The 23,744-nt window shown below is 41.4% G+C and overlaps 1 protein-coding gene across 4 annotated transcripts in view; it reads right to left on the bottom strand.

The window, feature by feature from the left end:
* Positions 1-9,853: 9,853 nt before the first annotated feature.
* The window catches only part of PDS5A (PDS5 cohesin associated factor A), a 74,488-nt gene continuing 60,597 nt past the window's right edge, over positions 9,854-23,744 (bottom strand). For 2 of the 4 annotated variants that reach the window (XM_031588498.2, XM_090139547.1), the window contains exons 28-34: positions 23,377-23,496; positions 22,121-22,183; positions 15,939-16,084; positions 15,501-15,606; positions 12,816-13,168; positions 11,641-11,791; positions 9,854-11,066 (exon numbers count right to left, since the gene is read on the bottom strand). In XM_031588498.2, the coding sequence (XP_031444358.1) occupies positions 11,031-11,066; positions 11,641-11,791; positions 12,816-13,168; positions 15,501-15,606; positions 15,939-16,084; positions 22,121-22,183; positions 23,377-23,496 (975 nt within the window). In that variant the 3' untranslated portion in view covers positions 9,854-11,030. The remainder of the gene's footprint in view (positions 11,067-11,640; positions 11,792-12,815; positions 13,169-15,500; positions 15,607-15,938; positions 16,085-22,120; positions 22,184-23,376; positions 23,497-23,744) is intronic. The other 2 variants (XM_031588499.2, XM_031588500.2) reach the window with 2 other exon arrangements.

Below are 23,744 nucleotides of genomic sequence, written 5' to 3'. Positions count from 1 at the left end.
AGTGCTGATTTAATAGGAGGGGGAAAATCAAACCCAAAACATAGTTTCAAGCAAGAGTTCTTGTTTACTGCATCTGTTAATGTGAAATGTTCAGTTTTCAGAGTGAGGGGAAGAAGCTTGACTGTATGCATGTCCCTTGCTTCCTTTCTGAATACCAATAAAAGCTGGCTTAGGGTTGGAGGCTTGCCCAAAGGGGAGAAGGATAACCAATTGAGGAGTGTGCATTTGGTTTCATGTCTGCTTATAAGCAGCTTCAAGAAGGTCGGGTGTCCTGTCCTGCCCTATTTGTTGATGGCAGAAGTTGATCCAAAGCATCTGGAGGAGTGCAGCTGCTCACTTGTGCTGTGCTCTGTAGGACTTGATGAGCTGAGACCCCCTTTCATCGTGCCATCCATTGCATCATCCAGCTGCAGCAGGAAGCCAAGGTGCTCACTGAGTGCCTCGGGCTTTGCCTGGGAAGGCTGTGTAGGTGGTCTTGCTGTGAATTGTTCTCAGTTTCCAGTCAGAGCCTTCTCCTATGGCTAGATGAAGGGGCAGCTGTTTCTTGCCTCTTGCTCATTCTCTGATCTATTCTGAAGCCATCAGTGACTGCACACAGCTCGCTCTTCTGCTGGTGCTGCATCCTCGGCTGGTTTGGCCATAACCACATCAGCCCAGCTGTCCTCAATGCATTTTGCTTCTTGCTTGGTTATTCCAGCTGCAGTGCTCTGTAGTTAGCAACTCATCTTTTCAGATCTGCTCTCATTCAGCAAAATCTTAGAACCTGTTTGCACTGTACTGTGATGTTCCTTCTCTGCTGTTACCTGCTTTGTAGGCATCAAACTCTCTGTGGCGCTGACCCTTTCCTTGCTGGTGTCAGCTGGGAGATGTGACTCAACGGCTGAGGAAATGTACTGTGAAAATGCTGTACCTGCCCACTGCTGGTGCTGTGGGGTGGCTGGAGGAGGCTGCCCTTGTAATGCTGATGTCAGCTGTGGAAGAACCCTGCTTTTCACTTTTCCATCTGAAATTCTGACTTTTCTTAAAAAAAAAATACCAACCAAACAAAAACCTTAAAACCCTAAAAAATATATTAAGAAGTCTGATAAAAGCTATAGAAGGAGGTGGGCTCTTGTGCATCAGCCTGCCTGTAATGGAGTGGGGGGGCTGGAATGCAGCATCAGTGTTTTTTTGTCTTGAAAATAAAAACTACACAAACACTTTTGTACACAAATGATTTTTTAAATAAACACACATTTGAAAAGATGTTGATTTTTTTTCACTGGGAATGCTTAATAAATGCATGTTTCCCTGAAAGCAGTTTTCATTTTATTTCTGGTACTTCAGGTGGTTCTCATGTTCCCCAATGCACTGCCTCTGTGGCAGCAGTGACAGCAGCTGGGCTCTGTCCTGATGCTCGTGGAGAAGGGTGAGGGAGAAATTGTGTAAACTTAATCTGTGTAGTGAAAGTGTCCATGATTTTGGCTAAGGCTGCCTCACAGAGCACACGTGGTGTCTCCTTTAGAAAAAGAAAAGTGGTGTAGGCTGTGTCTGAAGAAAGAGAGGAAGAAGCCTTTGTTTTCCACTGCTGCTGATCTTGTAGGTGAGCGTTTACAAGTATTGTAGGCTGCATCTACTGCGGCACCTCTCTGCAGGGAGGTGGTGGCTCTTGCTGAGCTCCCAGTTCTGTCCTGCAGCTGGGGAAGGGCTTGGGCGGAGGCTGTGGCTGTCGTCTGCCTGGGCTGTGCCGGTGGGTTTGGGTCAGTGGTTGCTGAATGGAATAGGGTGGTCTGAAAGCTGCCTTCTGCTCAGTGGGAGCTGAGAGAGGATACTTGATGGAATGCAGCCTGGAGCTGGGTTAGCAGGCTGTGCAGTGTGATGGTGTGACCACGAAGAGAGGCTTCAATCTGTGATCACAGCTGAGTTGTATGGTTCAGTCCTCCTGTATTCAACTTTGTGTTTCAGTAGCTGTAACACTGACAAATTTTAGCCCTCAGCTGGGTAACTCTGGTAATACCTGTGCAGCAAGTCCAGGATTTAAAATTGTTGTAAGGCCAGGTTTGGGGCTGGAGCACCCATGTCTGGTATAATGTCAAATAAATTACAATGTTTCACTTGGTAGCTGCTTTGTGGTGAAATACATGAGGTTTTTAGGTGGGTTTCGGCCAAGTGAAGAACAAATGCAGAGCAGCTGGAACTGTGAGGGAAAAATAAGAGCTATGGTGGTGGAGGGGGAGAAGTGGCTCAGTGCAATCCACTTACAGTGGGGCAGGAGGAGGATGATGCTGCTAAGTACCTCATTTGCCCTGCCCAGGTCCCTTCCTGCCTGCATTACTGCCAGAGCAGCTGTTCTCTTTGCTGCTGGGCTGGGAGAGGCATTACTCCAGTGTGTTAAATGGGAGTGAGGCAGTGAGCTGCAGGACTCCTGCTGAGCCTGCTGGAGAGGTTGGGGAGGCTCTGCAGCCATGGTGCCCACCTGTGGGCACAGCCCTGTCTGCCTCAGGAACCTAACCCTACCCTAACCCAGCCCCAGGTCGAACAGCCCCAGCAACAGCCCAACACAGAATTGCCAGTCAGGCTTGGAGAATTTTGTTCTGGAAGCAGGCCTAGAGCTGGTCAGCTCCATTTCACAGGGATGAGAGCTCACGGTATGTATTTCTTTGTTAGCAAAGAAATAGCACTGGAAATCCCACCACTGCCATACTTCTTCCAGCCCCGAGGCTAAAGAGCAAACCCTTGGGTGCAGAGCAGGGCACGAGCACTCCTGGTGGTGGCCAGTGCATCTTCAAGTTGTTGCAGGAAGGTGGAGTGGCTGAGATGTGTCTTACCTGTGTCCAAAATGATTTGAATGAGCCAAAGTTGTCAGCTTCAATGGAATGAAGACTTGTTTATGGCTTTCACGATTAAAGGGACAAAGTCTGTGAAATGAAGCGTGTGTGTGAACGTTCCAGAGGCACATTACAGCTGGGCCGGGCCAGGGATGCGCTCCTGCTTGTCATGCACACTGCCCTTTATAGCAGTCTCACACATTCAAGTCCCTCACTGGCCTGAACCACATCAAAACCCAGAAGCAAACTGTCTGCAGGCCACGCTTGTCAGAAGAGAGAGCTGCTTAGAAGCAGACATGTCCAAACAAAGTAAGTACTGACAGTTCACCAAGTCAGATGGTGCAGAGGTAGAAAAAGGCAAATGGCTCTTAAGAACAAACTGGGAAAGCGTTGTTTCTCAAACTGATCATTTGTCTCTCTTCTCACCTGGAAACAGTCCTGTGACTGTTCAGCAAGGAGAAACCCATAGTGCTACACATAAGGAGGCACAGCAGCAGGACATGCTGGGGGCACCCAGCTGGAAGCAGCTCCCTAGAAATGGACCTAGGGGTCCTGGTGGCCTCCAACCTGAACATGACTCAGTAACATGCCCTTGCTGCTGACAAGTGGCATCCTGGCCAGTGTTAGGCACAGCACTGCCAGCAGGGTAAGGGAAGTGGTCCTTCCCTTCTGCTCAACTCTGGTGAGGTGCCTCTGGATAGCTTGGTCCAGTGCTAGACTGCCCAGCTTGAGAGGCTGGGATATGACAGAAAGGGTGTGCAGTACCAGGGAAAGTGGCAAGAGACACAAAATGTAGCACAGGAGGGTCTCTCTGAACACCAGGAGCACTTCTGTGCTGTGTGGGTGACAGCTCTGGCACAGATTGCCCAGAGGCTGTGGTGTCTTCTCCTTGAAGATCTTCAGAAGCTGCCTGGCTATGGGCCTGGGCACCTGCTCTGGTGTCCTGCTGGAGCTGTGGCTGGGCTGGAGGGACCCAGAGGTCCCTGCCAGCCTCAGCTGTGCTGTGCTTCTGTCCCAAATCTAGAATTTGTAACTATACCTACTGGTCAGTTCATCTTTCTAAGAACAATACCCAGTGGTGTGGACAGGGGCAATTTCCTTCTGAGCCTACAGCCACACATGTGCCTGGCCCTCCCTGCTGCTGGCCCTGGCCCTGCTTGCTGCACAGCCCTGCAGAATCACTCAAGCCAGGCTGCAGTAGAAGCCATCCATTTCAGCTCTGCACTCCTCCCCCAACTCTGGGAGTCTCTGCACTTGCAACTGTTTGGACATCAAGAAAGCTGCCATGAGTCTGAACTGTAATAAAATAAACAGATTATTTTTATATATACATACATACTTCAAAGTAGGTCAGAGCCACCTCCCTTATCCTACTTAGAAGGATTTTGGTAGTATCTGCTGTGTCAGTGCATTCAAATGGTTGGTGCCTGAAGGTTAAAAGAGATTATACAAAAAAGCCCCGACGTTACTGCCACACGTTGTACTTACTGGTTTTGAAAAATGAGTGAAATTATGAACTCATGTTATGAGAACAAAAAACAACCAAACAGGGTCAGCAGGAAGAGAAAATGAATGGGAAAGGTGCCTGCTTGGAGGTGTGCAATCAGAAAAACATGTAATGCTGCCTGGAGTGAACTGCCATCATTTCAAAGGACTCAGAGCCCAGTACTGACATCACAGGAGCACAGCACGGCTGAGGCTGGCAGGGACCTGTGGGTCCCTCCAGCCCAGCCCAGCCAGGACACCAGAGCAGGTGCCCAGGCCCATGGCCAGGTGGCTTTTGAACATCTCCAAGGAGGAGAGCCCACAGCCTCTGAGCAGCCCAAGCCAGTGCTCCATTGTGCACTGTAAATATTATTATTATTTCTCTTTTAAAAGCATTTGAACAAAATTCCTTGTATTTCAGTTCACCATGATTGCCTCTTGTATGGTCACTGAGAAGAGTCTGACACCAGTTCTTTACCTTCTATCAGGTATTTATACACAGAGATATGATGGAGCCCCAGAGCCACGAAGTACTCGCAGTTCTCAAAGAGCAGCCAGAACTATCTACTTGAGCTGGGATAGATTCATGCTCCAAATGATGGCAAAGGACAGGTAGGACTTCCTCATAGCTGGGAGGAACACACACAGTTTGGAGCTTGGGGTTTACTTGCTCTTTTCCAGTCTAAATCAAACAAAACTTATCACATAAATGCCACCTCGCCTCTGGTTTCTGGAAAAACACCTTAGAAATCCAACATGAATACTGTTGTACCATGAGGAAGTATCACCACCGGCCTAGAATAACTCACAGTGATCTCAAGATCAGCCTCCAAACCCCTACCTCAGACTAGGAATATTACAAAGTGAAATGAAGTATGTCCTTGCAACATCTAGTTAAGCATGTGGAAACCACTGGTGTGACAAATTAAGTTTTTAGGAAAAAAAAAAAGGAATATTTGTATCAAAATGGCTGAAAACTGTATTGTAGTTTCAAAATAAAAGCAGTAAAAGACATCAGATTTTCAGATGTGCACAGGAAAAACATCAACAGGAGAAATTCCAATTGTTAATGTGATGAACAACATGCACTTGTGAAAGTCTGTCTGACATTACATTAGAGGCTTTGAGTAAGAGCAGCAAAGAGCTTTATGCAGCAACTACATGTAAGAGAGAAACCTCACCCAAGCAGAAAGTTGGGAACATGCTAAAATCAGACACCTTTCCCAGAGACACCAGTGCTACCCCAAAATATCCTCAACATCCCAACTTTCCTGCTGCCTGGACAGACAAGTGGTTGCTACACCTATGCTGCACCAAAGAAAACTCAAATTATTCTAGAACAGATGGTGATAATCTACCTGCTGTGGAGCACTCAGACCTAATACCAAAGCAACTCAGCTCATGTCTGAGACTGCAATAATCATAGGCCAGCATTTGCTTCCCAAGCTTTGGTGAATCAGGGCCATGATACATCAATCTCAGCTTCCAGGGCAAACAGAGGTGAGTTTAATGACTGAACTTAAGGAGTAAACCTGTATTTCTTGTTCTAGAGCTTGCCTGCCTTGCAGCTGTATGAACACACATCTGAACTCTTGTGGCTGTGAACACACATCTAAGCTCTCGTGGCTGTTGAAATAATAGTCTAGTTGTGGGTGGGACACTGAATGTATGCAGAGCTACCTGGTTGAGCTTCTTACCTCAGCTGACTTGCTGTTGACCAGCCCAACACCAGCATGACTTCTCAGCAAGTTACAAATTAGCTCCAATAAACCACTGTGCTTCCTCTGAAGAGCAGACGTGCCTCCCGATGCTCCTACTCCTCAAGGACCCAACTGTGCCGACCATCTGTGCTGCCCATGGATGTCTCAGCTCTACTGATCAGGGATCTAATTGTGCAGCTGGTGGTAAACCCACCAGGCTGAAAATAGAATGGCTCTTATCAAAGTTAAAGGGTCATAGCAAGTCCTGACTCTTCCTCCTAACTGGCAACACCCAGCCACTGCGGAGTCTAGCTGTTCCCTGACAAAAGTTTGTAATCACACCTGCAAAGCAGAAACAGAGAAGATACATTGTTGTGGGTTAGGAAGACCTTTCAGGTAAAATAGGAAGGCTTCTCCCAGGGCAGTGTTACAATGACTGTATACTGCAGATGGTAATTCTGTAACTTTGTAGCATAAGTACAGCTTGCCTCAAACATCCATGAGTGACACCAAAGTTCTGAGGAACACGATCACATTGTTTGTCTTTAGGCAAATGAGACATTGCTGAGTTCAGGTGTAGCTGCTTCTACCAGGTAATGGAGGGAGCGTGCATGCTTCTTTGGCTTCTGTAACCTGAGCAAAGGGTTTGAATCTGAACAAGTCTGAACTGACCTCTTCCTACAGTCCCATCCGATCACTTATTTCTTTCTTTACAAGCTGCTACAGTTGCATAAAACTTCATTAGCTCCTTTGGAACTACAGAAAGTAAGGCCAGGTACTGAGGGAAGGATGGGTCGTGTTTCTGATGCTGGAGGGACACAGCAGGTGCTGCTGTACAGAACTTCAGCTGCTGTTCAACACCTTGCTATTCTCTATGCATACCTGTTGTTGCACCAGGACAATTCCTCACGCTGAGACCAGCTACTCTGAATGATGTTTAGTTATCAGCTATGCACACCTGGAGCCTGGCTTGCAAGCAGACTTTATAGTCCAACTTCTTTGGTTTGGGCTATTTCCTCAAGCACTGATATGTGTCTTGATTTCTGCACACAAACAAACAAACTTATTACTGCCAAAAACAACACTGGAGCACACATGCAACTGGACAAGGATCAACACAGTTGATTTCTTAAAGAAACAATTTCTTGGGTACTGATTTAGTGAATCCAAATCTTTCTGGAACTTCAGACAAGACAGTTCAGCTATGAGAGCAAGCAGACTGGCTACTGAGTTTCATGTTAACTAGCATCGAACTTGGTCCACTAATGTGTGCTAAACATCTACCGGCTGGAGAACATTTTAGGAAAGGTATTTTTGTTGTTATTTAGCACATGCATATGCAGATTAACGATGCATATTATCCTTCCTGTTTAAGACACAGACCAGTTTGCTATAGAAATATTACTTTGTTTATAACAATTATTCCTGGGCTCCATCAAAAGAGGAGTGGCCAGCAGGGACAGGGAGGTGATTGTTCCCCTCTACTCTGCTCTTGTGAGGCCCCATCTGGAATACTGCATCCAAATCTGGAGCCCCCAGTACAAAAAAGATGGAACTGTTGGAGAGGGTCCAGAGGAGGGCCACAAAGATGATCGGGGAACTGGAGCACCTCCACTACAAAGACAGGATGAGGGAGCTGGGCTTGTTCAGCCTGGAGAAAAGAAGGCTGCGGGGTGACCTCATTGCAGCATTTCAGTACCTAAAGGGAGCCTACAAACAGGAGGGGAATCAACTCTTTGAAAGGGTGAGTGACAGCAGGACAAGGGGAAATGGTTTTAAGCTGAGGGAAGGGAGATTTAGGTTGGATGTCAGGGGGAAGTTCTTTACAGAAAGAGTGGTGAGGTACTGGAACAGGCTGCCCAGGGAGGTTGTGGACGCCCTGTCTCTGGAGGTGTTCAAGGCCAGATTGGATGGGGCCCTGGGCAGCCTGGTCTAGTATTAAATGGGGAGGTTGGTGGCCCTGCATGTGGCAGGGGGGTTGGAGATTCATGATCCTTGAGGTCCCTTCCAACCCTGGCAATTCTGTGATTCTGTAATTATTCAGATTAAATTTTGCTTTGTAGTTCAGGTTTCATGTACTACTTTACAAAGGATGGTCCCAGAACAGCCTTCTTCTCCTATTGTTTTAAGAGCCAAACAGCCTCACAGAAACAGAGATAAATGCATGTTTGCTAAGAAATCAAGTCACAGTTTTATGAAAATGGGAACTTAAAAGATGGTATCCTAGAGCTAATTATGGATCTGAATGTGAAACCTCAACGCCATCCACAAACACTGGGTTTTAACTGGGCTTTCTTTTATTCCTTATCACAGAATAAAAGGTGGAAACCTCTGAGCATCAGTTCTCTCATTACCATGAGACAATCCCCACTGCTTTGAAAGCTCGCATACAGTCAACTACAAAATAAGCATCTCCTCCCTTGCAGTAATTTGCCTTCAATTCCACAGCTCTACACTGATCAACAGATTTTTATTATTTGTTCTAACCTCAAAAAGAGTACTGGCAATGCATACATTACGTATGGATAAAAATCATGCCTGTGCTTCCCTGTATTTGGTATAAAGGCTAATGTTCATCCCTGGAATAACTGAATTTTGCCACATGTGCTCTCAGGACTTTGGTGAGTGGCAGCTGGAGTCAGGCAGAGAAATTCTGCATGTAAGCTGGTCTACGGTGTCAACAAACCAGTGGACCTTTTCCTACAGTTGGTATGCATTTCTGCACAGCCTAATTTGCAGCACGGAGTGCTCATTTTCTTTAGCTATAGTGGTAGTCAACGTACAGAAGTAATTCAAATGTCCATTTAAAGAAAATGGAAGAAACTTTAAGTCTAAAAAGAAAACTGAAAAAAAAAAAAAAAAAAGCCTTGCTCTGAGCATGGCACTGAGCCATATAACTTCCACAAACTCTAGCCTCAAAAGCTCTATGAGGATCCCTTTGTTGACTTGACAATTAAACTGATTAAAAACTGACCTATAAAAAAAAAAAAAAAAAACTTGCCCCCCCAAAATAGTTTTTTGAAACAATTCAGAATTAAATATTTGCACAATTTGCCAAGACTTTTCAAATAGTTTTTAAAGGCACATCACTAAATCAGAGCTCATTTTTGAGAGAGTTCCCTTCTTGGTAGCACCTACAAACTTCTACCTGAAAGTTTAAAAATTGTTTTAAACCAGCAGAGCACATCAATTCCATGAGGGAAGCATTTGACCAGAGCACAAAAACCCAAACCAACTGTGTTATGATTAGTGAATCAAATTTGTGGAAGCATCTCAATTACAGAAATCAAAACCCTGATGGATCAATGTGTGATTAAATGCTTTTCAAATCCCCTTCAACGAGAGCATCTAAAATACTTCAAGTCAAATATTCTCAGACAGTTCTAGGAGAAGTTGCACTTGCAAAGCAGAGTACATTTTCTCTGTAACAGAGGAAAAATACACCTCAACACCAAATAAATGCTTGATAAGGGACTCAGTCCTTGTTTATCAGTATGCAACCACACTGTATCCATCCCAGGACAGTGAGTAATCCTCAACTTCAGTCAACAGCACCCAGCTCCTCTATGGGGCCAGCATGGGATTGCAAAACAATTTGCAAAAGAGAAACAGAGCACTGAGGCATGGAGGAGCAAAACGAACTGCCTGCAGTCATTCTGCAGACCAACCCCCTTCTTGCCATTCAACCTTAGCAGTTATCCACCATAATTTCACCTAAACACATACCTTTTAAACTACATGAAGCTGTCTGCTTTACAGCTTCTATGCTTATTTCTATGAACACCTAAGAGCATGCATAGATACAGGTTTTTTGAGAAATTAAAAAAAAAAAAGGCAAAAAAAAAAAAAAAAAGACTGCTATGTGACACCTAGAAGCGTTTATTTTATGCAACAAACTTAAATATGATCATGTGTACATAAAAGTGTACACTTTTATCTATGCTGAACAATGCCAGGAAACGTAATATTGATGCAACAATCTTCTAAAATAAACATTAAAAATGAGCCTGAACAGGAAGACAAAATGCAAAACAGACTTACTTCCAATCAGCACGATGCTTAAAATTGAGAGCAATCCTAAACATTTCCAACTTTCCTTACAAAGCTGCCAAAGTCCAACTATTTTTAAAAATTGATTTTTTTTTCTTTACATCAATAATAAAAATCTGGTGACAAACATTATAAAATCAAATGCTGGACTGTCTTTACTCCTTTAAAATTCAGAATATTCCAACAGAACCACAGGAGTAAAAACACTTAAAAGTGATATATGTTTTTATAAAACAAACATCAATATGTACATTTATTGCAAATTATATTAAACTAAAATGGAGGGAAAATTAAAAAATGAAATGTCTACTTGCGAATTAATAATTTTAAGTGATTACTTTCCCACTCTGATAAAAATCAGAAAGCAACATTTATAAAATTGCCACCACATGACTTTTCATAGCAGGGAACTGAAATCTGTACATCTTACTTTTGCAGAAAAGTAGGCAGGCAGAAAGAATTATACATAAAACAGTCTCCAAAAGTAAAGCAAAAAAACTTTTTTTTTTTGTGATTTTTTTTTCCTCTAGTCTTATTTAAAATCCATTCAGTAGACTTCTACTTTTTCTGTGAAACATGGGAATACCTGGCTCTAGGATCGCGAATTTTCAGTGTCAGTGTAAGGACCTCCCTCTGACTTCCTTTAAAAAAAAAAAAAAATGCAGCATGAAAATTAATGGTGTAAATACACTTTTAAACTCCAGAATGCAGGAACTGGAACCAAGTGTTAAGCAATTTGCTTAATTATTGACTTTTCATAAAAAAAGTCTCTGGGGAAATAAGTACAGATGCTTTTAGCCTCTTTCTCAAGAGTTTCTGCTTTACATTTCCATTGAGAAGGATTAATTTCACGTGGAAGGGAAGCATAGTTTTCCTTCTGTTTTCAGAGCTGAAAGCTGTGTGTTTTTTGAAGTAATTTCAGTTCCTGTACAGGAAATTTCTGAATCCTAGTTTTTGCAGAAGCTTGGAGCATGCCTTTATTTGGCCTTCATTTCCTCCCTTTTCGAGTGAGTTTTCTTTTTACCTTTTGTGGGGGGAGAAAAGGAAATAAAGGTTAATTTTAAGGACAAGGAAATTACAGCTAATTCTGAATCAAATGCTATCTATAACATCTAAGTGTTAGGTTATACACTCTTTCTTTATACGCCGAGTCTTCCAACTCTAGCATGTATCTTCTTAGCTGTTATTTCATTAGCTCAGTACAACTGAATTTCCTTACTGTATATCATAGCTTTCTGATTACCTTGAAAATACACAAGTTCAATGATGATAATGCCATAACTGAATTATGCTTTCTCAGCATAAACAGAATTACATTTATTTGGAGCTCTCACTGAAACCACAGTATAATAACAACTTGTTTTAGCTTACTGTATTTAAAAACCTAGAATTATAAAAATAGCTTTACTTAGAAGCAAATCAAAGGTTTTTCAAATTTCTGCACTACTTTGTACAGTTTGACTTAAAAGCAAAAAATCTATCACATGTAGCTAGTTTTACATACGTTCTTCTAGAAAAAGACGACATTTCTTTGATTCCCTACTGTATAAACTGCAATAAAAACCATAGAATTGTCCTACATAAGATGCCTGCTACACCTTAAGGAAGCCTCCCTCTGCTATCTCTGTATCCTCAGTGTCTTCCTGGCTGCTCTCACAGGCCTTAAAAAGATCCATTGCACTCTGGGAATATCCTGGACTTGAGTCTATCTCCAACAGTGAATCTCCATCACTTCCAAGCACCTGGCTTCTGAAAAATGTTAACACTGTTTTGGTATTTTTTCCAAGAAACGATGTACTGCATATTTCAAAGAAGGAATCTTGATAGAGCTGGTTTACTTAAGACTATTGGTAGAGCAGTATTTTTATGAAGACTTTAAGAAAACTGACATATAAATCAAGCATTGCAAGGCAGAACACAAATACTGTTCTCTTGAAAGACTGAACAGTTCACTAGTACATGAATCTTGTGAGAGGAAAAGGGTAATTCTTTTTTACCAAGATTCTCTGCAAGATCTTCAATTTGACAAAATCTCTAGAAAGAAACCATCCCAGTTATTCACACCTCCCTGAGATTGAGCTTTCTTCCAATATGCCGGTTTGCTGACCTTACCATTATTGCTCTACAGCTTTCAACACATTTTCATTAAAACCACCACTGTATCAGAACCAGCACATTTATGCTTATTTGTTGCTTGTTTACATTGGAAATAAATCAACGCATTTAAATACTAAAGGACAGAATAATAAATTATCAGAGAGCTATTTTTCAGATTATGGTTGCAAATTCTGCTGTTGATTTATTTAAAATGTATATTAAATGTTTGTTAATATTAAACAAGCATCAGACACAACACATGAGAAAATAATTACAGTTGGAATTACAGTTTATTCTATTCATTAAAGACGATCGCTCTTTAAGCCTTTATCATCAATGAGCAATGCACAAATTCCTGTACACTTCGCATTAATGAATGTACTGAAAGAACCTCAACTCTTAGTTCTTTTAAACAGCAGTGCTAGTAAGAGGAACCAGGATGCAACATACAAGAAACAATTTATACTATCCTATCTGAGAGAACGACTTCAGTCCTCTGACAGTATGTACACTCAAATAATAGAAAATAACGTATGTTGGATCATGGTGTTTATAAATTATTGTGGCTTGGCTGTGCTCTTAACATATGCTCTGTTATAATTCTAAATAAAGTATCTATCTTAAAACAGAGAAGCCCCACCCCACCCACTTATTTTTAATTTAATTTATTTTTTACCTTTGTAGATCAATTTGTCTCTGTGCTGCTGCTGGTTTTTTTGCTGTGTCTTGCTGTTTTGGTGCTTTGGCGTTACCTGTCTCTAAACTTCCTGGACTTTCTTGACTGGCTGCTGCCCTTTTCCTTCCCCTGACAGGTGGCTTATTTGTTTCCTCATTTTTTGCAGTGGTACCCTGAGGTTCAGGTTTGGGTGGACGCCCTCTCCTGGTTTTTGCTGCAAGCGATGGTCCTGTTTCATCTGCATTATTTTCTTCTGCTTTCTGATGAATATTCTCAGTTCCAGATGCTGTTGCTGTTCTTTTTTTCCCACGTTCAGTACTGTTTCCTTGTGTAGCCTGATCAGAATTAATTTCCTAGGAAAGAAAAATCACTGATATGAAGAAAGATTGCCAAAGTCAAACTGAAATTGTTACCTTTGTTTGGCAGAATCATGAGTTCATAAAATAAAGTGTTCTTATTAAAAAATAAATCAAGCTGGCTTAGATCTAGTAAAAATTTTTACTAAATGGGATTTTTAAGGCTAAACAAAAAGAATTTTCTAGACCATGTGCAATTCCAAGTCTTAATTTAAAGAGACTGGGGTCAATACAATGAACTCCAAGTTGCTCTGGCTTGCAACAACAGTTCTCCTTAAGCTCCTTCACTGCCTCTATAAGGGATTAAGATCTGGTCATCTACAAAGCTTACATGGGTAATTCTGTCACCTTTAAATAGGTATGGCTTATTTGCATGTTCTTCCCAGTAAAATGAACAAAGTAATGGAAATGCTTCAGTTTCATGACGAGCTGCCTATATGTGAAAGACAAATGTGTCAATGCAAGTCTCTACACAAAAAATAATTCACATGGAAACAAAAATTGAATGCTGGAGCTTCCTTTGAACAACAGCTTGTGAAACACTTAGGAGAGACATGCAGAGAAAAGAGTATTTAAGAAGCACGGCTAGGATGACTTAGCAATTTCAACTAATTAAGGTCCCTCACTATTTAAAAGTGCTATGTCTGAACCAAGGACTTATCTGTTAAATATTCTTCCATTTGAATAAATGTTTCAATAAGTCTTGTAGTCTCCGTAATCTTCATTCCTGTTTTACAGATGCATAGGAGACATTTACAATTGCTATTCAACTAACTTTACAAACAACCACTCCTGAAAAATTTCCACTAAAGCCACATTTCAAGAACCTAAGAAACAATCTGAAGAACTATTTCATAAATATCTTCCCTGTTATCTACCCTTTCATAAGAGCTCTATTTTGGGAAAGAAGAATTAAAAACAGAAAAAAGAAAAAAAAAAAGAAAGCATAATACAGTTGAAATATGTATATTTTACTTGTCTTCATTAGCTCATTGCTGTGAACATGTGGATGTTATTTTACAAGATCATGAAAACTTAACTTTTTATTATATAAATCCAAAACATCTGTTAATTACTCTGATTCTGTCTAATTAAAAGAGTCACTGTAGATATATAAATTCTTGTAATACGCAGAGCATGAGCCATCTATATATCCCTATGTTATAAGAGAAATCTGTATTGACTTTAGAATCACAGACTCATCCAGATTGGAAGTGACTTCTGGGAATCATCTGATCCAACCTTCTGTTAGAAACGGGTTATCCTACTTGTTGCCATACCAATCCTTGAAGAGCAAATGACATTCCATAATGCTTCTGGGCAACATATCCCAGTGTTTAGTTTTCCTCACAATGCATGATTTTTTTTGCTTATATCCAAATGGCATTTCCCCTTAAGCAACAAGAACAGAAAACCTCCATCTTCTCTGTGAATAGCTTCACGGAACTGAAAGACTGCTGAAGTCCCGCCATAGGTTCTCTCTTCTAGGATGAAGAGACCTAACTCCTTCAACCTTTCTTCAAATAACATTTTCTCCAAGACTTTAGTATATTGGTGGCTCTCTGCAAGACTCCTGTTTTCAGTATCTGAGGTCACAGGATTCCAGGTATGGTCAAAAGAAAGTCAAATAGGATCGAATAACCACAATCTGCTGGCTATACTGGTGCAAACCCAGGGCCCAATTTGCCCTCATGACTGCCAAAGCATACTGCTGACAAGCTCTGCTGGTTTCCCACTGAGACAGTCCCCCCAGGGCCTTCTTAAGACCTGTAATCCTAGGCAGAACCCAGTACATTGCCGAGTTTAATACATTCCGTGCGTAGGACTTAATATTTACTGTTGATAACTTCATGCAGCTACATGCTTTATAAGTTAAAAAAAAAATCCAACGTTATCATTTAGGCCTGGTCATCTCTCTCTAATGGAAGAAAAAGAAGGCATTAAAAATCCGCAAAGTTTAAACAACATATAGAGTTAGTTGCATGCTTGTTCTAGAGGACCACTTGACATTCTTCAGACAATATCTTCAGTTACTGCAAAAATGTAAAATAAAGGTGGGTACCTTTTGGTGCTCTATCAAAAAGAAGGAAGTATTTTCTGAATTTCTGTAATATTTTTGAGCATGACTCCTATAAATTACTCTGGATAAAATTAACAATAGTTTTGAAATATCAGAGGAGTTTCATTGGGCTAAGAAAACTGTACAGTTACATTAAATGAAACCTGACATGATCAATTCCTCTGAGAACATCCATAGAGATGTATACTGAATTAACACCCATTTCCAAGCCAATTATAGAGATACAGTCCACAAAATCCCCAAACATACCTTATTTTTCACAGGTTCTGTCTTTGCTGGTGTGACTGAAATAATTCGCACAGGATTTTCATCGTTTTCACTGACGCCAGTTTCTGATATATCTGAACTTTGTTCCCTGGTAGCATAATTGAAGACAAAATAAAGCCAAGATACACAAAACAGAAAATAAAGTGTTTGCAACTTTTTAAGCCAAGTCCCTTATCACAGACACAGCGTCATGTAATTATTTTCACAAACGTTATGACCGTCACTCTAAACTAACTCATGTTTCAGCTAGAAATTCTATCAGATAGAAATAGCCAATTCTAACAAAGATATAGAGGAAAAGTAAAGACCAGCAGCGCTCAAACCAATTTATACAAACATACAAAAGTTTTAAAAATGAAATAGTTCCAAATAAATAAATAATCAAGATCATTTCAGCGTATTTCATGCATACTTCTATACCTTGATCTGTTTCCTGCAGAAGAGCTCAGCTCAGAGTTTACACTGATATTGCTTCCAGTCTCTGATCCTGTAGTTCTAATATACGGTCTCCTTCCAGTTGCAGATAATGGTTTGTTTACTGTACCTAACACACCAGTTGGTTTTGGCTAAAAGAAAATGGTTTTATTTTAAAAATAGGAATTTTCAGACATTTTTAAATATGTTCTTGAATATTTAAAAATACTGTTTCTGGATTAACAGTCTCAGTCAGGACACCATCAGTTTAGAGCTACAGACCTTATCCTTAATTAACAAGCAGTCTATCACACTTTTATTTCTCTTCATTTAATGAAACTTCATCAATTGTTCTCTTTCTTGCTTTGAAGTAATAGAATCACAGAATCACCAAAGTTGGAAAAGACCCACAGGATTACCCAGTCCAACCATCTACCCATCACCAACAGTTCTCACTAAACCATGTCCCTCAACACAAAATCTTGAACACTTCCAGGGTCGGTGACTCCACCACCTCCCTGGGCAGCCCGTTCCAGTGCCTGACCACTCTTTTAGAGAAGTAGTATTTCCTAACAGTCAGCCTGAATCTCCCCCGGTGCAGCTTGAAGCCATTCCCACTAGTCCTATCACTAGTTACAAGAGAGAAGAGGCTGACCCCCTCTCACTACAACCTCCCTTCAGGTAATTATAAAGAGCAACAAGCTCTCCTGAACCTCCTCTTCTCCAGACTGAACAATCCCAGCTCCTTCAGCCACTCTTCACAAGGCCCGTGCTCCAGAACCCTCACCAGCTGTGATAGTGCTTAGAGAAGTGCCAACAAGAAACGTAATGTTGGATAGTACTAGATCAAAAGGATGTAGCAACATCTCATATTTGCAAAGCAAAACATCTTTGGGAAAAAGGACTTCAAAAATGTAATGCAAAATTGGATTCATTGCACCAGTAGAAAACGCATACATTTCTAATTCACAGAAAGCAGGTGTACAGAATCACAGAACATCCTGAGTTGGAAGGCATCCACAAGGATTCATTGAATCCAACATCTGGCTCAGCACAGAACTACCCAACATTCAAACCATACTTCTGAGACTGTCATCCAAATGCTTCTTGAGCACTGGCAGCTTGTTAGTATGACCACTTCCCTAGAGAGCCTGTGCCAGTGCCTGGCCAACCTCTGGTGAAGAATCACAGAAATCATAGAATCATAGAATCACAAGGTTGGAAATGACCTATAAGATCATCTAGTCCAACTGCCTTCACACTACTACTGCTACCACAAGCTACTAAACCATATCTCAGCTCCTCGTCCAGACACCTCTTGAACACTGCCAGAGATGGCGACTCCACCACCTCCCTTGGCAGGCCATTCCAGTGCCTGACCACTCTCTGAGAGAAAAAGTTCTTCCTTAAGTCTAACCTAAACCTCTTCTGATACAACTTGCGGCCATTTCCCCGGGTCCTGTTTGTTGCCTGGGAGAAGAGGCCAAACCCCTCTTCACCACAACCTCCCTTCAGGAAGTTGTAGAATGCGATGAGGTCTCCCCTGAGCTTCCTCTTCTCCAGACTAAACAATCCCAGCTCCCTCAGCCACTCCTCATAAGACTTGTGCTGGAGACCCCCTCACCAGTTTAGTTGCCCTTCTCTGGACACGTTCCAGGGCCTCAATGTCTTTCCTGTAGTGAGGGGCCCAAAACTGAACATAGTACTCAAGGTGTGGCCTCACCATTGCTGAGTATAGGGGGACGATCACCTCCCTGCTCCTGCTGGCCACACTAATTCTAATGCAGGCCAGGATGCCGTTGGCCCTTTTGGCCACCTGGGCACAATGTCGGCACATGTTCAGCCGAGCATCAATCAACACCCCCAGGTCCCTTTCCTCTTCACAATCATCCAGCCACTCGTCCCCAAGCCTATAGTGCTGCATGGGGTTGTTGTGGCACTTGGCCTTGTTGAACCTCATCCCATTCACCCCAGCCCAGCGATCCAGCTTATCTAAGTCCCTCTGAAGGGCCTCTATACCCTCAGGCAGATCAACACCACCTCCCAACTTGGTGCCATCTGCAAACTTACTGAGGGTACACTCAACCCCCTCGTCCAGGTCGCCAATAAAGATATTAAACAAGATAGGCCCCAGTACTGACCCCTGGGGGACACCACTTGAAACAGATCACCAGCTGGACTTCACTCCATTAACCACCACCTGTTGAGCACGGCCCTCTAGCCAGTTTCTCACCCAAAGGAGTGTGTACCTGTCCAGGCCACGGGCAGCCAGTTTCCCCAGAAGAAGCCTGTGAGAGACCATGTCAAAGGCTTTGCTGAAGTCTAGGTAGGCTACATCAACAGCCTTTTCCTCATCTACCAGTCTGGTCACCCAGTCGTAGAAGGAGATGAGGTTGGTCAAGCACAACCTGCCTTTCGTGAACCCGTGCTGGCTGGGCCTGATCCCCTGGACACCACGCACATGCCGTGTGATCTCACCCAAGATGATTTGCTCAATTACTTTCCCTGGTATCGAGGTCAGGCTGACAGGCCTGTAGTTCCCCAAATCCTCCTTACAGCCCTTCTTGAAGATGGGAGTCACATCAGCAAGCCTCCAATCCTCCGGGACCTCTCCAGTTAACCAGGAGCGCTGATACATGACCGAGAGTGGGCAATCACACCCACCAGCTCCCTCAGCACCCGAGGGTGTTGGCCATCCGGTCCCAGGGACTTGTTACAGTCCAGATAGAGGAGGTGCTCCCTGACTGTCTCCATCTGAATTGCTGGGGGTGTTTTCTGAGTAGCGTCCCAGACTTCCAGATCAGGGCATAGAATGCCCAAAGGATAACTGGTCTGGCTATTAAAAGCAGATGTAAAGAAGGCATTGAGGACCTCAGCCTTCTCCTTGTCCTCAGTGGCCATTCCCTGCTGCATCAACTAAAGGACGAGAATTGTCCTTGGTTCTTCTTTTGCCACTGATATATTTATAAAAGGATTTTTTATTGTCTTTTACTGCAGTGGCCTATCTGAGTTCAAGTTGGGCTTTTGCCTTCCTAACTTCCTCCCTGCATACATTAGCTACTTCCTTGTAATCTCCCCAACTAACCTGTCCCTTCTTCCAGAGGACATAGACTCTCTTTTTCTCCCTGAGTCTCAACAGCAGTTCCCAGCTCATCCACACCAGTCATCTACCCCTGCAGCTCGCCTTATGGCACTCAGGGACAGCCTGTTCTTGTGCCTTTAAGATTTCCGTCTTGAGGAGCATCCAGGCTTCCTGGACCCCTTTACCCTTAAGCAGCCACTCATAGAATCACAGAGGTTGGAAGGACCTCAAAAGATCAAATCCAGCCCCCCTGCTAATGCAGGATCCCTACAATATGTCACACAGGTAGGCATCCAGATGGGTCTTGAATCTCCCCATAGAAGGAGGCTCCACCACTTCTCGGCATCCTGTTCTAGTGCTCCATCACCCTTAATGTAATGAAGTTCTGCATGTTTGTATGTAACTTCCTATGTTCAAGTTGTAGGCCATTACTCCTTGTCCTATTGCTACGCACATCCAAGAAGAACCTGGCCTCATCCATTTGCCTTCTACCTTCCTTCAGATATTTGTAAACATTTATCAGATCCCCACTCAGTCTTGACGTTTTGCCCTCTATACCTTCCCTGTCTTTGTAGCCCTTCTTCAGGACCCCTCTTAAGAGTAATTGCTATATTGTCGTGCCTAAACATGTACAGTGCTCGAGGTGAGGCTGCACAGTACAGAGCACAGTGGGACAACCTGTTCCCTTGCACGGTTGGCAGTGCTGAGCCTGGGCCTCATTTACCCGAGGGTATGGTTGGCCTTTTCAAGCTGTCAAGGCACACCGTCAAGTCATAATTTCTTAATACACCATCTATGCTGTGGTACTCTGATAGAGGGATGGTATTTTATATCTTGCTATGGCTGTTGAATGATCTGATCAGGCTGAATAGAAGATTTTTCTGTCTCTTAAGAAAACTTTTTTGACTTCTCTCAACTAACATGTCATATTCTTCATGTAATTTCATGTTTCCTCAAAGATTAATGCATTCTATGATTCTAGAATAATGTATTCTATGATTATCACAAGAAAAATTAATTTCCATGCAAGGAAGCTGAAATAAGAGGCAACAGAGAGATACTACAGATATTAGATAACATTTGGCCATCAGAAAGCAACATCTCTGTAATAAGTTTGTTACTGAAAACTTATTCAGTAGCTGCATCATTCTAGTGCTAATACTGCACAATATTTACTTATTCTTGTAACATGTTTTATTTAGAAAATAGGAAGCATTTGGTGCAACTCAAGTGAGAAAGAAAATATTTGAGAGAGAAAATGTTTAAGAGAGAAAAGAAAGTCCTTCTTCATAAACAGACTGTGAACAAGAGACTTCGAAGGCAGAATATCAGTAGGTTCAAAACATGAGCAGACAAATTTGCGAACACCATAAACAGATATCAAAACCAACAGACAGAGATACAGAGTCCAGCACTGCATTAGAAATTATATATGCTGGGAAGCATACAAAATAAAATGGCTAGGACTGCATGATCATATTAATTTGGTCACTGGATAAAAGAAGGCCAGTAGAAACATTGGTCTGATTAACTGGGGTATCTTTCTACATCTGTGATTTCTGAAAGGGAAGTTAGACAGAAAAACAAGTGTCTATGCATTCTATTAGAGCATGGAATGAAAGTTTTTTTTTCCCAAAACACTGACAATTACTTAAATAATGCTAACTCGACACAGGACACCCTCCCCTCTTGATTCTCTATAAAACTCTATTCTAAGAGAGTAGAAGAGAAAAAAACATAACTCAAAAATCCTGCTATTTTATGGTAAGGCACCTTTATAGCCTTATTTGCTGAATACTTTATCAAAAGATAAACGTTCCACATTTATACAACTAACTACAAACTCTGCTTTAGTTGTATATCAATATATCAAATATATATCAAAAGTGAAACAATTGCAACAGCAAACAGATAACCACCAGCCTACTACCAACTGCTATCCAACAAGGAATAGCTTACAGAAGGTAGTCTTCTCCCTGCCTCCTCTCTTCCTAACATAATGCCAACATTTGCTAAATGAGCACACAACTATCTACATGCCCCCGTCCCTATCTTCCTGCCAGTGTAACAAGCTTAACCAACTCGCTGAGCAGCATCCAGGCTAGTGTTGAAGTGTGAACATAAAGTGAAGAGATGCAGTATTCCGCCAGCTGAGCAGAACTCACCCACATGAACTGCTCTGATAGCAGGAGTTTTTGTAAAGAACAAAAACAGCATGAGGAGCAGCAGTTTGAGATGATGGCTATTGATGGAGTGATTGTTTGTTCCTACTCTTAAAATGAACCATTACTACAGAGTTGTGCTCTTACTGAAGACTTAGAAACTAATGCAGTAATAGTTCACTGAACACAGAATATGAAAATTAAAAAAAGACATATGAAGTTACATAGAGACATAATTTCTACTGTTCTTTTACAGGGCAGCCAGCACTGTTTCACTAAACTCAAGAAAACAATCTGCTAGCTTTGTGAGCTACTATAAAAAGTATTCCAACAAACTTTAAATGAAACCTAGGAATCTGAAGAAAGAAAGAATCCCCCTAAAAAAGAGTGGCTGGTAGAAAACTGGAATAGACTGTTGTTTACGTTTTCCTCCCCACTAGAAAGACATGGTATTTTCTCTTCTACATGGACTGTCAGCCAAATTATATCTGAATTAAAATGAGCTGATCAAAAGGATATAGACATTTATAGTGAAATTTAACAGCTTTAGCAGCTATATTGAAAGTAGTAAGACGACAAATCTACAATAATCAATCCTAGCAACATCACAGAATTAGGTATTTGAATTGTAGTTTTATGCCGCATTTATTTGAATAAAGAAAAAACCTGTTACTATCTGAAAGACAATCAAGAACCTATGCCTTTGTTACCTTTATGTTCTCCATCCTCTGTACTACCTTGGTGTTTTGTCCACATTGAGTAGTATATGGAGTTAAAAGCATTCATTGTTCCCTCAAATGAATGAATGATGAATTACTGTATACAAATTCTTCATGCAATTTTGATAGTATCACAGTTCTCTGTATGATTTATTATCAAGCTGAGGAGAACATTTAAAATCACAATAATCTTCAAATTAATTGTAACTTGTCAGAATACACTACCTTTCCTGTCAAAAGAAGAACCCTTGTCTCTTCTGAAATGTAATTCCGGTCATTGGAAAAATCCTATTTAAAAAAATAAAAAAATAAAAATTAATTTGCATTTGATCGCTCAATCTTGCTGTTGTTTTTATATTTACACATTATTGATTTCTCAAGAGCGATGACACTATGCAACCCCAGAATCACAGAGGGGCTTGAGCTGAAAAGGACCTCAAAGATCACCTATTTCCAATGCCCCTGCTGTGCGCAGGATTGCCACCCACTACATCAGTCTACCCAGAGCCTCAACCTTCTACTGATAATGAATAAATCTAATGAAGATCAGTCACACTAGTACTTTAGAGGAGATCTGAAAGAGCATTACTAACAGTGTGGCATATGTGGAGCTGGAATTTACATTTTTTCTTCTTAAATGACATGCATCACTTGAAATGAAGTAAAATTGACTTCCCTCTTGCTTCACTTCCAACTTTTTATGGGAAGTCCTAAAAGAGAACAAGTGCTATCTTCTCTAGAAAAATTGAAAGTTGTGAACTTTGTCACTCTGACTTCAGTTTAGAGAGACAAAACACCATATCTGAATGCAGGCAGCTATCACAGACACCAGCTCCCCAACACTGGCATCATTCAAACCAGAATTAATTAATTGTTTAAATGGACTCTGGTAAGGCAGTTAACAGTCTCAAATGGTGAAAAATGTGAAATGCATTGTTTGGTATGATCAAAACTAGTATGGACAAGTACTACGGTTCCACTTATACTTTTTAAAAAATACATCTCTGAAGTAATATTAGCATTATTGCTGACAGTAGAGATATACTCACTAGGACTACTGCCGGGCAATAAGAGGACTGATTTGCGCATCAAACAAAATAGCCAGTTATTAACAGCTAAAAACATATCACAGAAGATAAAAAATGTTCCTTTTTTCTTTTTTGGCTGTTTTACATTCTAATTAAATATACAGTCAGAATATCCATATATCCCCATACATTCAGAAGAACATGTATAACACTTAAATGGAATGATCTAGCAGTATCTGCCAGCATGTTGATGTTTACTCTATATAGCTCTCTCCAAGTCACAAACATTTCTGGCAAATGTTAGCTGAGACACAACTAGCTTATTGTACAGCTGGTGATACCAACTATATTGTTGAGGAAAAAATATATGCCTTTTCCCATGACATGATCTCAACTGTAACAATCGAAGAATTTCCCCTAATTACCCTGGAAATTAAATTAATAAAAATTTACCTTTTCAGGTTGTGTAAAAAATTTGGTTGGCAATACAGGGTCCTTTGGTGAATCTGCATTGCATAAAGCACTTTTGCTGTTGATTACACACAGTGCTACATCACATACTGTATAAAGTTTCTGAAGAAAAAAAGAAAATTATGCTTTAGGAATTACTTGCTGTGCAGAGAATGCAGTTCTTTAGCAAATTGAATCTGTACATGAAATAACCACTCCTAAGGACATATTTTGTAATTACATCATTAACCATGCTGTTGGCTATTAGAACATAGAATTCCTCATTTTTCATATTACACTATTTAATAAAACATAATAAAACTACAGACATCTAAGCTGTACAATAGAAGCTTTTAATCAAATCACCATAA

Source organism: Phasianus colchicus, chromosome 4 (assembly GCF_987193195.1).
Source record: "Phasianus colchicus chromosome 4, bPhaCol1.hap1.1, whole genome shotgun sequence".
Classification (NCBI taxonomy): Eukaryota; Metazoa; Chordata; class Aves; order Galliformes; family Phasianidae; genus Phasianus; species Phasianus colchicus.
Note: the sequence above shows the minus strand (reverse complement) of the source record. Positions and strands in the feature narration are given on the sequence as shown.